The sequence below is a fragment of the Eptatretus burgeri genome, chromosome 14, assembly GCF_056783735.1.
Source record: "Eptatretus burgeri isolate ZD-2024b chromosome 14, Ebu_testis_v1, whole genome shotgun sequence".
NCBI lineage: Eukaryota > Metazoa > Chordata > Myxini > Myxiniformes > Myxinidae > Eptatretus > Eptatretus burgeri.
Genome location: NC_140974.1, coordinates 62,720,549 through 62,734,628, shown reverse-complemented (window position 1 = coordinate 62,734,628; position 14,080 = coordinate 62,720,549). Strand labels below are relative to the sequence as shown.

The following is a 14,080-nucleotide window of genomic DNA, read 5'->3' as shown; positions in this document are numbered from 1 at the left end:
GGAAATGCATTCTCCAAAGAAGTCCCGTCTCCCAGTTATTTGTTACGTGTGTGTGACCCCTGCTAGCAGTGGGCCTGAACAAAACTCTGAGCATTTTTTTTTGTTTGTTTGTTTGTTTTTGTTTAAATGGTGTTTGGTGACCTTAGCATCGGGTATCCCCTTTGCGTGCATATATGCAGCATGGCGTCACGCCGCTATGAGGCGGATTCTCGTAGCCTCACGTTTCCACATGGCAAGGCACGGCACCTGCTCGATGATAGTCTTCTGGAAACGGGCAGTGCATCCAAGCAAAGCGGCCACGTCAATGGTATGGTCACAGGTATGTCTTGACCTTTATATATCTGAATATGAACACTGACCGAGTGTTGCATATCACTATTTTCTGAAAACAAAAAAAATTCCTGGACATTAATTATTGAAAATGTTTCAAATCCTGAACTTGGCAGCGAAATGGCAGGATAACGTGGACTAGGCTTGAGCACTCACCTTTGAACTCTCTTGCCTGGGTTTGGATCCTGATGCAGCTGTAAGCTCCCACGCTGGTGTTTCACATGTTGGGCGATGCATTCGTGTGCGTGCCATCCATCGGAAGGGCGTCAGCCGGAAACCCGGCTGCCGATAACTAGTGATTGGTGGATGTGGAAGGTCTCTGTGTCTTTCACAAAGAGGAGGCGAGTTATCACCGAAACCCTGAATAAATTTTGACTTCCTGTCCTGAATGCCTGCTGACAAGGCAAATGCCAAACCACCCTGCATCGGCGAACTGCCCGGCGTAAACCAAACCCAGGAACTGCTTCGGCAGCACCCACACTTTCAAGGGTATGGCGCATTGATGGGGAACTTGAGAGCAGTTTTTCTTTTTAAAATCGCAATTGAACTTTATTCGTGCAGATTTCCGGGAGTGTGCTGCACACACTTTAACACGTTTATTACAACTTCTTGTGCAAGTTGTCTTCAAATTTTGCCAACTCAAAATTTTTTTTTTTTTAACTTGCTTTGTCACCTTATTCATTCACCCGTCTGCCCATCTTGTCCGTCCGTCCTCCAAACCCCCAAAGTTGAACGAGCTTGTTATTTATATTCGTGACATTTCTAGTGCAATGTAAAAAGTAGAGATTAGCAACATCTATTGTAACCAGGAATTGAGTTTGTGATCACTTGGGTTAGCTCAAAGATTAAGTTGGTTAGATTTTCATAATTTGATGAAGACGGATTCCAGACTTTTTGTTGTATTGTGCGTTGTTTGGGTCGAGCAAATGTATTGTGACAACGAGCAGATTGCGCAAAAATAAACATCCAGTTCTTATTGGCACCGTGGCCCGTCCTCGCAACACCGATCACTGGCGGGCCAGGAAAAACAGCCGAGATGGGAATCTGTTCCCCACCCCCTGAAAATCCTCCTCGACTTGAGGCCCTTACTCTGACGGCATCGGCAAAGCTCAAGCGAGGTGCGAATCGTTCCTTCCGAGCACCGTGCCAAAGGGCTGTTTGGCCTTTGCCGGCAGAAGATGGCTTGGTGTTGGTTTAACGCTTAGGGTGGCGGGCTTGGGATCCGAGAGTCCTGAGTTCAAATCCTGCTTGTCTGTTGAATTGATACCAGGTGGGGTTGACTCAGCCTGTCGTCATTCCAAGGTCGGCAAAATGACGACCATCTTGCTGGGATGATTGAGCCATTTGAGTATCCTGGTGACCCATCCAGGATTGTGTCTAACATCCCAGGAGACTGCTTTGGCAGCACCGATGCTCTGTACAGAGTGTAGTCCTAATAGGTGGATGGATGACACCACCTCTGGTTTTGCATTTGATTTCTACTTTTGGCAATAAATCTATTTTCTCTCGTGTCACCAAAGTCTTCATACAGGAAATGTGCAGGTTTTGAAAAAATTAAGTGTTACTAATACTACTTTCTCGTCTTGAGCACAGATGGGAATGCAGCATTCCTCGAGCACATCTCTTGTCCTTTCGCATAAATCTCTCTCTCTCTCTCTCTCTCTCTCTCTCTCTCTCTCTCTCTCTCTCTCTCTCTCTCTCTCTCTCTCTCTCTCTCTCTCTCTCTCTCTCTCTCTCTCTCTCTCTCTCTCTCTCTCTCTCTCGCCTGAACATTTTAACTCTGACAAGGCTGTTCATCCTTAAGGAGAGCTACCAATCTAATATGCCAGTTCTCATCAATGTTCACATCTGGGTGGAATGTCTGATGTCTGTTTCCATCCTGCATTTCATTGTATTCCTTTACTTTCACATAATTTCTCATTCTACAGTGATGTTGGTGGTTAGGGGCCCACCGGTTATTTAGGACACAAAAGGGAAATGGTGGAAAGTCGTCCTGGTCTTCCCCCATCTTGGCACGGATCTCTTAATCATGGGATGTCAAGTTCAAATCACTTTAACACTGTTTATTTGTCTATTTTCTCCTTAAATGCCTTCCTGGTGAATCTGAAAGTATGTTAAAGTCTCCTCACGTCCCTGTCCTGCAGTCTTGTATGCGAGTGAACTGCACAAGCTCCACATTTGAGTTTTTGAAACACAAAGTGGGGCCTTTTTGCATTTCTTCATTGCGCAACAAACATGACTCATTTAGCAATTTTGATGTTTCATAAAGTTTTCATTCCACATACATCCATTTCTGCACTCTCCTCTCCTTGTTGCTTTGAAATCAATGGAGTAATAAACCCAATTTTAGAATCCCTGCTTGCTCTTCTACTTTCTGTTGATGCATTTTCCTTATCACCCAGTCCCCAATAGCTGAGACCATTTGGGATAATTTTGTACAAATGGTAGTTAAAATAAAGGAATAGAAAGGTTTGGAATATTTTGAGATACATTTGTCATGATATTATATCTATGTACATTTCGTGTCTACCAGAAAGTCCACATCCCCTTTCAAAATTTTCACTTTTTGTTGCCTTATAGCCTGGAATGGAATTGCATTAAATCAAACATTTTCCACCTTTATTTTACACATCGTAACCCACAACTTCCAAGTGAAAAACAAATTCTACAAATTTCAGAAAATTAATTAAAAATACAAAACCAGAATATTGTTGTGAATTTGCGCCCGCCGGCGTGCGAGCGGCCACGTAACTCGAATCGCGGCACGTCGCCCACCGGACGGACAATTCCGTCGTGACCCTCTCGGACTAACGCCGGGAACTAGTCACGGGTGGGTCTTTCGGCCTCACCACGATCGTGCCAATCGGCCCCCCGCGTGGGATAGGGTTGTTCGCCAAATTCGACCTACCTAAGTACCCACACGGAGGGTAGACCGGGCGATCGCACCTCACCGCAGGTCGACTTCGGACACGGGCCACTTTAAGCGACCCGTTCCGTACTATCGGGATAACCGAGCGGTGTTATCGTCAACCTCGACGGTTCCGATTAATTATCGGGCGTATTTAGCCCACTACCAACCCTTTATGTGAAGTAAGATGGAGATTCAATTAAAGAAAAGACGAAGCGAAACGGGAAAAACAGTTCAACATAAGGCACATTTATTCCGCGGCACACGGATAGCACACATATACAATTACAACAATTATGCACCAAAAGCAATTGCAAAAGAAACACAACAATGCAGATCTACTACCGACTATGCGAGCACACGGCAACACTTACACAGTTTTACTTTACAGACGGCGCCGACAACACATATACTCAAAAGCAAAAGAAAAGGGCCACCCTCAACGACAAGGGGGCAGACGGGGCTGTGGGCGCGAGACCGGGTGGAGCCTACCCGTCTTGTGATGAGCCGCAAATGCCGCGGCGGTGCCCCGACTCCACGCTCCTCCGCGGGTTTCGTTGGCACTGCTTGGAATGGGGGTGGGAACGGGGCCCCCTTTCCGCACTATCTCAGCGCGGGGGGGAAAAAGCGGGGAATTGTTGATGCTCTGGGGAAAGAGGATAGCTGGCTTGCTTGGGTCCCGCGACGAGCGACTCCACTGCGACCTCGACCGCGCTCCCGGCTTCACCTCACTGCAGCTCCCCGACAGACTCCGAACCCCGACAGACTCCGACTCTCCTCCAGACCCGTCTTGACTGCTGCTGCCACACTCCGCCGCCGCCACACCTCTCCAACTCGCCCGAGTCCAAAACTCTGACTGCCTCCAACTGCTTCCGACCCAAAACTGACTGAATTCGCCACACGCTCGGCGCTTTATAGTACGGCAGGAGAAGCCATATGCAAATTTCCGAATCAGGATGAGCTCGGGGGCGGAGCCACGCTCGCCCATTGGACGGAGGAAAAGTGGGCGTGAACCTCCCCTGATCCTCGAATTTGCATATATCGATTCTACTCCGACGTGCCTGGAGGTGGGGCCAAATCGCCCCGCGCTCGCTGATAGGACGGAACAGAAGTGGGCGTGTATCATTCCTGATCCGACTTTTTCTTGGAAAGGCCGCTTTTTGCACCCGCGGCTCAGCGCGCATCCCGCACAAGGCCAGGACAGCCTGACGCTCGGCGTTCACAAGTGGTGTGGGAATGGCCGCAGAAGGAGAAGAGGTGAGGGTGGTGGAGGGTTTATTGCGGTGGTTTATGCCCATGGCGACGCTTGGAATGGTGGTGATGCGATGTTTGCGAGAGCGAGTTGTGAAGGTAAAGGTCGTGGCTGTTGGCGTTGTTGTTGTTGTGAAGCGGCGTTGCAGTTGATGGTTGTTGTGTGATGGAGGTTGAGACGTGGTTGGTTCAAAATAAAGATAGAACAGAAAAACGGCTCTCTTAAAGGGTCGCAGCCCGAATGAATCACATTTATTCCCTCTAAACAACGGGTTTGGGGCTAACTACACATGTACTTACAGAGATATCTCACCTACGGGACCTGAATGGTGGTTTGCGAATTTCCTCAACCACAACAATATCTTGTTTGGATAAGTGCCCACCCCACCCTGAGTTAATATTTGGTTGAAGCACCGTTGACAGCAACTTCAGCTGTGAGTCTGTTGGGATCGGTCTCCACCAACTTTGCACACCTTGATTGGGTAATATTTGACCATTCTACGGCACTAAACTGTTCAAGCTCAGTCAAGTTGTGTGGGGAGTGTTGATGGACAGCAATCTTCAAGTTATGGCACAGATTTTCAATCAGATTTAGGTCGTGGCTCTGACTGGGCCACTCAAGGACATTTATCGTTTTGTTCCTCAAAGCACTCCAGTGTAGCTTCGGGTTGCTGCCATGCTGAAAGGTGAACTTCCGTTCCAATTTCAGCTTTCTTGCAGAGGGCAACTGGTTTTCCTCTCGGATTTTCTGTATTTTACTCCATCCATTTTACCTTCTTTCCTGACAAGTGCCTCAGTCCCTGCTGATGAGAAACATCCCCATAACATGATGCTGCCACCACCATGCTTTTTTATGTTTTTATTTTATTTTTGTATACCAAGTCAAGGCTCATGTAAGAGCTAATACACAAGTGATTCGTGTCCTACTTACAAAGGAATTTGTGCATTGCTTTCCTCCAAGCCCATCTCTCCATGAACTACACTTGGTGCGGAAGGTGGTGAGCTCTTGACAGAGGAATCTGACGTGAAGGCCCGCTGGGCCGGTTACTTTGAGTGGCTATACCAGGTTGACCCACCAGCCGTTGAGTTGGATATCAGGGATGTTACTGTCTCCATTGCTGACTCTCCAATCAACTGTGAACCACTTTCGTTTGTGGAAATACAGGCTGCGGTGAACCGGTTGAAATGGGGTAAAGCTCCTGGGATCTGTGGCATCCATGCAGAACTTCTCAGGGCTGGTGGAAATGCTGTACTCATGTCGTTGCATGCAGTTCTGTGCTCTGTCTGGAACACAGGCATCATTCCAACTGACTGGAAGAGGGGCCTTCTTGTCCCTCTCTGGAAAGGGAAGGACGACCGGGTTTATCTCGAAGGATGACATGCTGAGTGCGTAGCCTGGTGTTGGCTCAGTGGGGAGGGTGGTGGCTTGGGATCCTAGGGTCCTGAGTAGTGGCATGGGAGTAGGGTAAGAATACTGATTCTGGCTCACTTTTCCCCATGTAAATGAATGGGGGATTTTCAGCGATTTATATTTTTTTCCTTAAAAATAAACCCCCTTTTTATCCCAAGGTATATTTATTTGTCTCCCCTTTTAACTTGGAGGTTGAACCTCATTGAATTGAACACCTGGGGGTTGAACAGCTCACTCATTGAACCTATAAAGATTTGTTCATTCTCAAATTCCTTCAATAGTTTAATTTTCTTTGCACAATAATCCCCATCTAAAATATTGACAAACAAAACATTTGAATCTTTATATTTTTTAAGATACCCCATTTGTGCCATTACGAAATGATAAACTTCTCTTAATGCTCTTGTTTGACCACCTCCTGAGCCACATATCATTTTGAGATTATAGTAAATTGTTTTTTCATTGTTCAATTGATAACCATCAAAGTTTTCAGTCCATTCAAGGATATTCATTTTTTTCTTTACATCCTCTAACTTACTAGTTTTTAAATTAATTCGCTTATTTGTTTTATTTACCTTTGTTTTAGTTATTTTTTCAATAAGACTTATTTGATATTTTTCACATTCATTATGTTTTCCATTTATATACCAAGACTGAGATTTTCTCCACTCTTTAGTTTGATTAATACTTGGTTTAACCATTTATATATTGTGAAAAAGCGGCGGTAGCCCTTAAAAACCCTAACCCATCTTCCCATCGTTAAAACATAATCTATTTTATACACTCTATCATACAATATCCATATGGAACACAATCTATTCCATTATCTAAAATAAATCTCTTATCATCAAAGGCTCCTAATGCCTTTTTATTTACTTCTTCACTATATATGTTATGTTTATAACTTCTTATTGTATTCATTTTCCTATATTCTTCTTTCTTATTCATCAAACAATTATAATAATTTCTAAAAGTTATTGATTTCTTTATTACATATTTCTTTATTCCCTTTAACCTCTTATCAATCTGTTCACCATACTTATAAGCATATGCCTTTGCTCTCAATCCAATAAACTCACTCATTACTTTTCCACCCAACTCATCCTTAAACTTACCAATAACCTTTTCATTCTTTTTGGAAAATAACTCACTCTTCTTGCTGAAATTACTTGTATCATATACTCCAATATTTTTCTTCATATCTTCATAAACATCATCAGTTTTTATATCTAGGATAAAACTATCAGTATCCATATACAACAATGAAACATTTTCACCATACTCTTTCTTTAAGTCATTATACAAATAATCATACATCAATATCTTTGATAAATCAAGAACTGCTGTTCCAATATAAATTGGTTTATCCATTACAATACTTTCCTTTTTCATATGAATTGCAGAAAAGTTCTCTGAAAAAACCTCTTCTCTCTCAAAACTTGGTTTATTTATCAATCTCGAAGCTTCTTTCCAAGATGTTGCGAATCTAATGTTTTGCCTGTTTCTAACATTTTCCATAGTCTTTCCAAATACAGCATTATTCATTAATTTATAAAAGTCCCCTTCAAATTTTACTTTTGTATTTGCTCTCATATCTGTATTGAATTGAATATACTTTTTCACCCAAGGACTTTGTTTAAATTTTAAAACTCTATGAATTTTAGCTACTCTCAATCCTTCTCTCAAAAACTGTTTTAAGCTTCTCTGATGCAAAACATATCCCTCTTTATCATAGAATGTTGTTAATAACTTTTCTGTTGATTTACCTTTAATATTAAAACTTTTATGATAATCACTTAACCATTCTTTCTTTGGAGTTTCTTTCTCACATGCAAAAGGAAGATCTTTATGCTTATTATGAAGATCACTCGGGTACCTCAAATCAACTTCAAAATAATAACCTTCTTCTTCGTCATTCAATTCCTCTTGAGAAGAAATAACAATATTCATCAAAGCCTTTTCATAATTCTTTTCTTCCACCCACTCTAATTTACCATAAGGTAGAGATTGAGACATTGCCCATCCATACAAATTATTAGCATCAAAATACATCAAATAATTACTATCTTTTTCACTATCATAATTTGGGAGATATTTATTATTTGCTTTAGCATATCTTTTTGAACATACTTGTGATATTCCACCTCTCTTGGACTTCTCAATCATCAAAAGCATATCCACATCACTGATTAAATCTATATCTTGTTTTGTCATTTTCAACATTGCACTCCAAGCTAAACCAGGAGCTGTGAAATAGTGGGCAGGATCTAATCCATAACAATTTTTATTATGACAGAGTGATCTAAAAGCTTCAAACACATCAGCTAACAATAAAACATCTGTTTTTAGATATAAATCGTGATATTCTCCAAGGTTCTTTATCTTAAATATTTTCCATATTTCTTGTGCGTGTTTATATTCCTTATCACTTATCTCTTCTTCATAAAGGTTATTATAGAAACTTTCTTTTGAAGGAAGTTGTGTTTCTTTAAATCTCATAAATGAATCCATATAATCATAAGGATAAATTCCCTTACTTGTAAGAATTTTCTCTTTACTTTGAATTTCATTCCTTGTTTGAATTTCATCTTCAGTTAGAATTTCCTCTTTACTTTGAATTCTCTCTTTAATCTGAATTTCCTCTTTAGTGAGAATTTCCTCTTTTGGAAAGAATGAATTAAGATTTGGAAAAGAGTCCGTGGAGCTTAGATTTGATGCGAGGTAGGCTAGTGGTGTTCCCATAAACTTGTAAGAATCTAAAAACCTAATACGAGTTATAGGTTTTGTGAATATCATTTTTGAAAATGAAATATACTTTTGACTTGTGTTTGTTATAGCAGAAATATTCCCTGGTGTTTTTGAAAGTTCATTTATAAATAGATGTGTATCATAGTTGGCGCTGTTGTGAAGAAAGACTGGAATAAAAGAAGGTAATTTATAATTAAGATTACAACAGGAATGAGCGGGACCTCTATATTTACCAGTAAGATGACAATGGTCTCTAACTTTAAACTCCTTAATTTCCCCCTCACAAATATGACAGATATTGTTCATTCTAAATTCTAATTTTTCTTCTTTGGTTAATTTCATCGGTTCATTTGTTTCTTTCATTAATTTAGTGAGTCTTATACAATCCTTTTCTAATCGTTTTACAAACTCTTGTGAAGCATTTTTTCCACGATAATGTTCAAGTTTGTTATACTTTTCTCCAACAGATGATTTGATATAATAACAAAAACCACAAGGAATATGTTTTTGATATTTATTTGTATATGGTTCTTTTGGATTAGGAGAAGCAGTATTTATCTTTTAAGGATACATTCAAAATCAGCGTATATCACAAATGGGTGCATGATAGATTTATTATAATCTTCAAAATAAATCTTTTCACCAGGTTTAGGCATTGTAATTACAGCTGATTTATGATTACTACAATATTTTGAATGTTGTTCTAATCGTTCTTTTGTATGAAATGAATTAAGACATCGCTTACAAGGATATATTTTGTTTGCTGTTCTGAATACCTGAGAAGAGATTAATCTTGATAAATTATTGATGTATGTGTAATGTGAATTCTTTCCAACACTAAAATATAAAAGGTCAATGTGTGTTTCTTCATTTTTATAGTTGTTTGAAATTTTTAATATTTGAATTTTGTTTGTATCCGTTAATCCATATACATTAATAGAAAGATTATTCTTTTTCTCAAATTTAGGAATATCTGTTAATGGCATTGGGAATTTAAAATCTTTAATGTCCAAGGTATTCTCATATTTCATATATTGTTTTACTCTTTCTGAATTACATTTTGGTGGATGTAAGTGAGCAAGAACAGACCAGAGAAAACATTTATTATCATTGTTCTTAATATTAACAACTGCCTTCTTTAGTTTTATTTCTTTTGGTAATTCAATATAAGAAGAAGCTTTAAGAGGGTTTGATTTTAGAATGTGTATATCTAAAAAGATGATTTTTTTAATATTGAATCCACTTCCTACCACTGTATTATCAACATCCTCCTCTTGTCTTGATAGTTCTTCATAAACCCCACTATTCAAAAAATCTTGAAATGATGTTATAAAATGAAGATCTGTTCTCATATAAGGAGTTTGTTCTTCATCTTGTCTTTTCATATTCATTTTCACTCCCATATAAAACTTTAAAGTTTTTATTTCTTTTAATGTCTTTTTAATAAATTTTTCAACATCGGGTTTCACTATTTCAATTGATTCAGCTATTGATGATGGACCGGGTTCTCCAAATTGAAAAATCCTTATTTTTATATGCCCTTTAAATGCCCCATCAGTGTTTTTAATATAATAGTCTCCCTTTACTTTAAACTCATTTTTCTTGTGTTTTTGTGATTGAAGATGTTGATTATAACTACTCTTCAAAACATCCTTTGAACAGATATCACAATGTTTTCTTTCCAACTCAAGAGGAGATATTTGATGAAATAGATTAAATGTGTGTTTGTTGGTTCGGAGGTGTTTTCTATAATGTTTATATTCGTGATTACAAACATCGCAGTACGTTGTATTCACCATATTTATAGAATAAAACTTTGCTTAAACTAAAATTTTCTTGATGAAAATTTCGTTTAATTTATAGGTGAATCTGTGCTTAAAAACATTTTATCCTCCAACTTTTTCACTTAATAAATACAATGTTTCAAGACACAAAAGACAAGTTTCAATCAATCTCTTCATCTGTTAAAGATACTGAGAAATATGTCAAGGATGTAAAATTGAACAAAGATAAATATAACAACTATTGGATAAAAACTATTATGGTAAATAATATGAGTTCTTCAATTTCCTTCAGTGGAAGGGCTTTTAGTATACCTGGTAGAACATCAATTAAAGTATCTCTAACAAAAGTTTCTCCTCTCCTTCTAGTAATATATTCAAAACTAGAAAAAGCAATGAAACAAGAAAAAGTATCAAAGAACAAAAACCTTATGGATGAAGCTTTAGAAAGAAAAGATAAGACCATCTGTAATATGCAAGGAGAAATTTGTATTTTTTTTCAACAACCCTAAAGATGTAAATCTTGATGAAATAAAGGATGTTAATATATCAGGTGAAATGACATTTCGTTCAATAGTAGTTAACGATAATTTTAAAATTACCTTTAATATAAAAAATGTTGTCGTTGAATCTGATAATGAAAAAAGTATATCGATATCGATGGTAATATACAACTGAAAGTATAGATGAATTTCAGTTTAAGTAAAGTTTTACTTTATAAATATGCTAGACTTTCCTGATTCTCCATATGACAAATTTGAAAATTGTCCTGCGTGTGAAAGACGGGGATTAAACACAGAGTCAAAAGCCTATAAACAATGTATATTCTGTGATTATCTTCTAATTAATGATAATAAAAAATATAAAAAGGAAAATAATTCTTTTAGATTTACACCAAAAATGAATTACTTTACAAGATTGATTAGAGAAATGAATGTAAAGTATGAGGATGATAACACACCTTTCCTTACAAGGGAAGAAACTGAACGTATAAGAGAAATGTTCAAAGGATTGTTGTTGTATATTATTCATGGATGTAATTTTCAGGGAAATATCAACACAAGATATTGTATAAATAAAATAATGGATTATCTTGAAATTAAACCTGAACTTAGGATAAAATATAGAGTTTCTAAAAAAGCCAATAATAAATTAAATAACCTGTTTTTCAAATATATAAATGAATGATTTTTTACCTATTTGGGAAAATAAGATAAAATTTAACAACCATAAAAATCTCCCAAATTCATTAAGATGTCTCATAGTTGGTTCAAGTGGATGTGGAAAAACCTGCTTACTTTTAAAAATGCTCCTCACTCCCAACTTTTTAGATTATGATAATTTAATAATTTTCACAAAGTCGAGTTTTCAACCAGAGTATCAACTACTCTCACAAGGTTTTAATGCTGGTCTTCAAAAAGAAGATATAATAGGTTTATTTAAACGTCAAAAAACCTAAATGATTATAACATTGAAGATATAATTCAACTATTTTGTGATACACAGAGATGTAAAAAGAAATCAAATCTTATAACTTGTATTCTTAGTGATAATACGGATGATATACCGTCTCCCAAGATTTGGATAAATCAAAAAAGAACCTCGTTATCTTTGATGATTGTGTTAATGAGAGAAACCAAACGGTAATGGACAGCTACTACACAAGAGGGAGACATTCTTCTTGTAATTGTATTTATCTTAGTCAATCGTACTTTCAACTTCCTCGTCGTTCCATCAGAAACAATGCTAATACTTTTATTTTATTCAAGTTAAATTCAATAGATATCAATAATTTTTGGAGAGATAATTGTTCTACATTATGTAGTAAAAATAAATTTGAGGATTATATGAAGCACCACGACTGAAAAATATAAATATATTGTTGTGAAACAAGATGAGATATTAAGGGATATATTTTTTGTTTTATAAACAATTACATATATAAATGACAACTATTATTATAAATCTTGTGGGTAAATCTGCTTCTGGAAAAAACTTTCATAAATCAAGGTTCTTGTGTAGTACAAATGAGAATATTGTAAATTTACTTAAAAAACACCCGTGATACGCATTGTATCAACAACAACTAGAGCAATAAGACCTGGAGAAGTAAAAGGTGAAGATTATCACTATATTTCAGTGGAGGAACATATGCGATTGAGGAATGAAGGACAAATATTTGAGGAGGTTTCTCTTGGTACAACAAAATATTCACATTGTAAGAGTGAGTTAAAGAAACTAAAATCTGGTGGTGTTGGGATATTAGAAACTAATCCAGAAGGAACGAGACAAATTATTAAATATCTGAGCGGAGTGAAGATTTTATCATTCGGTTTTGATGTTGATGAAGAAACTCAACACAAACGTATGAAAAGCAGAGATGCAAGGATTAGTGAAGAAGAAATTACAACTCGCATTAATGTTAATAAAGAATTTGATGAAATATTTAAAGAAAAGGATTTATTTGAACACATCTACTTGAATGATGAAGAAAAGGAAAATTTCCCTGTTGATCTTTACAATTCATTAAATGATATTTTACAATAAATAAATGGATACAAAAGAAAGAGCAAGAAGATTTAAGGAACATCAAGAGTTGGTTTCAAAAGTTGTAAAACAACAGGAAGACATAAAGAAGAAACGCAGACAGAAACTAACGGGCGAAGAAGCATTTGAAAAAAACAAGAGAAATTTTTTAAACCACTTTTAAAAACTTCCCAAGAAAAAATGAAAGATGTTTCCACAGTTCCCACAGTAGAATATACTCCTAGAAAGCTTCAAATGTTAAAAGATTTCAGTCAAATGACGGAGGAAGAATTAGAGCATTTAGGAGAATTAGAATATGATGATGAAGGTTTATTTCAACAACTGGAAGAGATTAATCAACCCCTGATTATATTGTGAATGCTGTTCAAAACAATGAATATTCAGCGGATTCAAAAACCAAAGCAGGACTCATTCCAACAGAACAACCAGCAATATTTCATCTTGTTCAAGAAAAGGTATTGATATTTAATGATGAATTAAGGTTCTTAAGTTCTGCTCAACCCCTGTTAAACTAACTCCGAGATTAATGTTTCTTCTCACAAAAGATGGAAGACAAGGTTCAACTGTGAGGGATGAATCAAAGTATATTGATAAACCATTGGATATGGAAAATAATGATGATAGAGTATATATTGATTTGCTGAACACTCTAAATTATAAGGTTATTCTTTCTGGTAAAAGTAGGAAGAATGAGAAGGAGAAACACATTATTCAGGCTTTAAGTATCCTTGGTTCAGGTATTAGTTTTCTTCCAAATGACCCATCGCAATTAGTTAATAGACTGTTATTGTTGTTCGGCAGTAAGAAGGCTGGAAATAACAATTGTTTTAATGAAGCATCAGCCATTTTAGACCAGTTGATGAACATGAAAATAATTAATAAATCTCAATATAAAGACATTTTATCTCATATTAAATAAGATGAGAAGCACAATCCTGAGTTTTAATTTCACAACAAGCGACCACACATCTTCATTCCCATACCCACTACAACTTGACACAACAAAAGAATATGAGGCATCTTTATTGTCCATGGAGACTTATAATACCTTATTTAATATAACCGAGAAAAATGACAAGTTTAGTTATAATCCGGGAAGTGGAT

The 14,080-nt window shown here is 37.1% G+C and overlaps 1 protein-coding gene across 6 annotated transcripts in view; it reads left to right on the top strand.

Moving 5' to 3' along the window:
- The window catches only part of LOC147013384 (ras-specific guanine nucleotide-releasing factor RalGPS1-like), a 108,963-nt gene that overhangs the window by 62,802 nt on the left and 32,081 nt on the right, over positions 1 to 14,080 (top strand). For all 6 annotated transcript variants that reach the window (XM_085855165.1, XM_085855164.1, XM_085855162.1 and 3 more), the window contains one exon: positions 180 to 319. In XM_085855165.1, the coding sequence (XP_085711291.1) occupies positions 180 to 319 (140 nt within the window). The remainder of the gene's footprint in view (positions 1 to 179; positions 320 to 14,080) is intronic.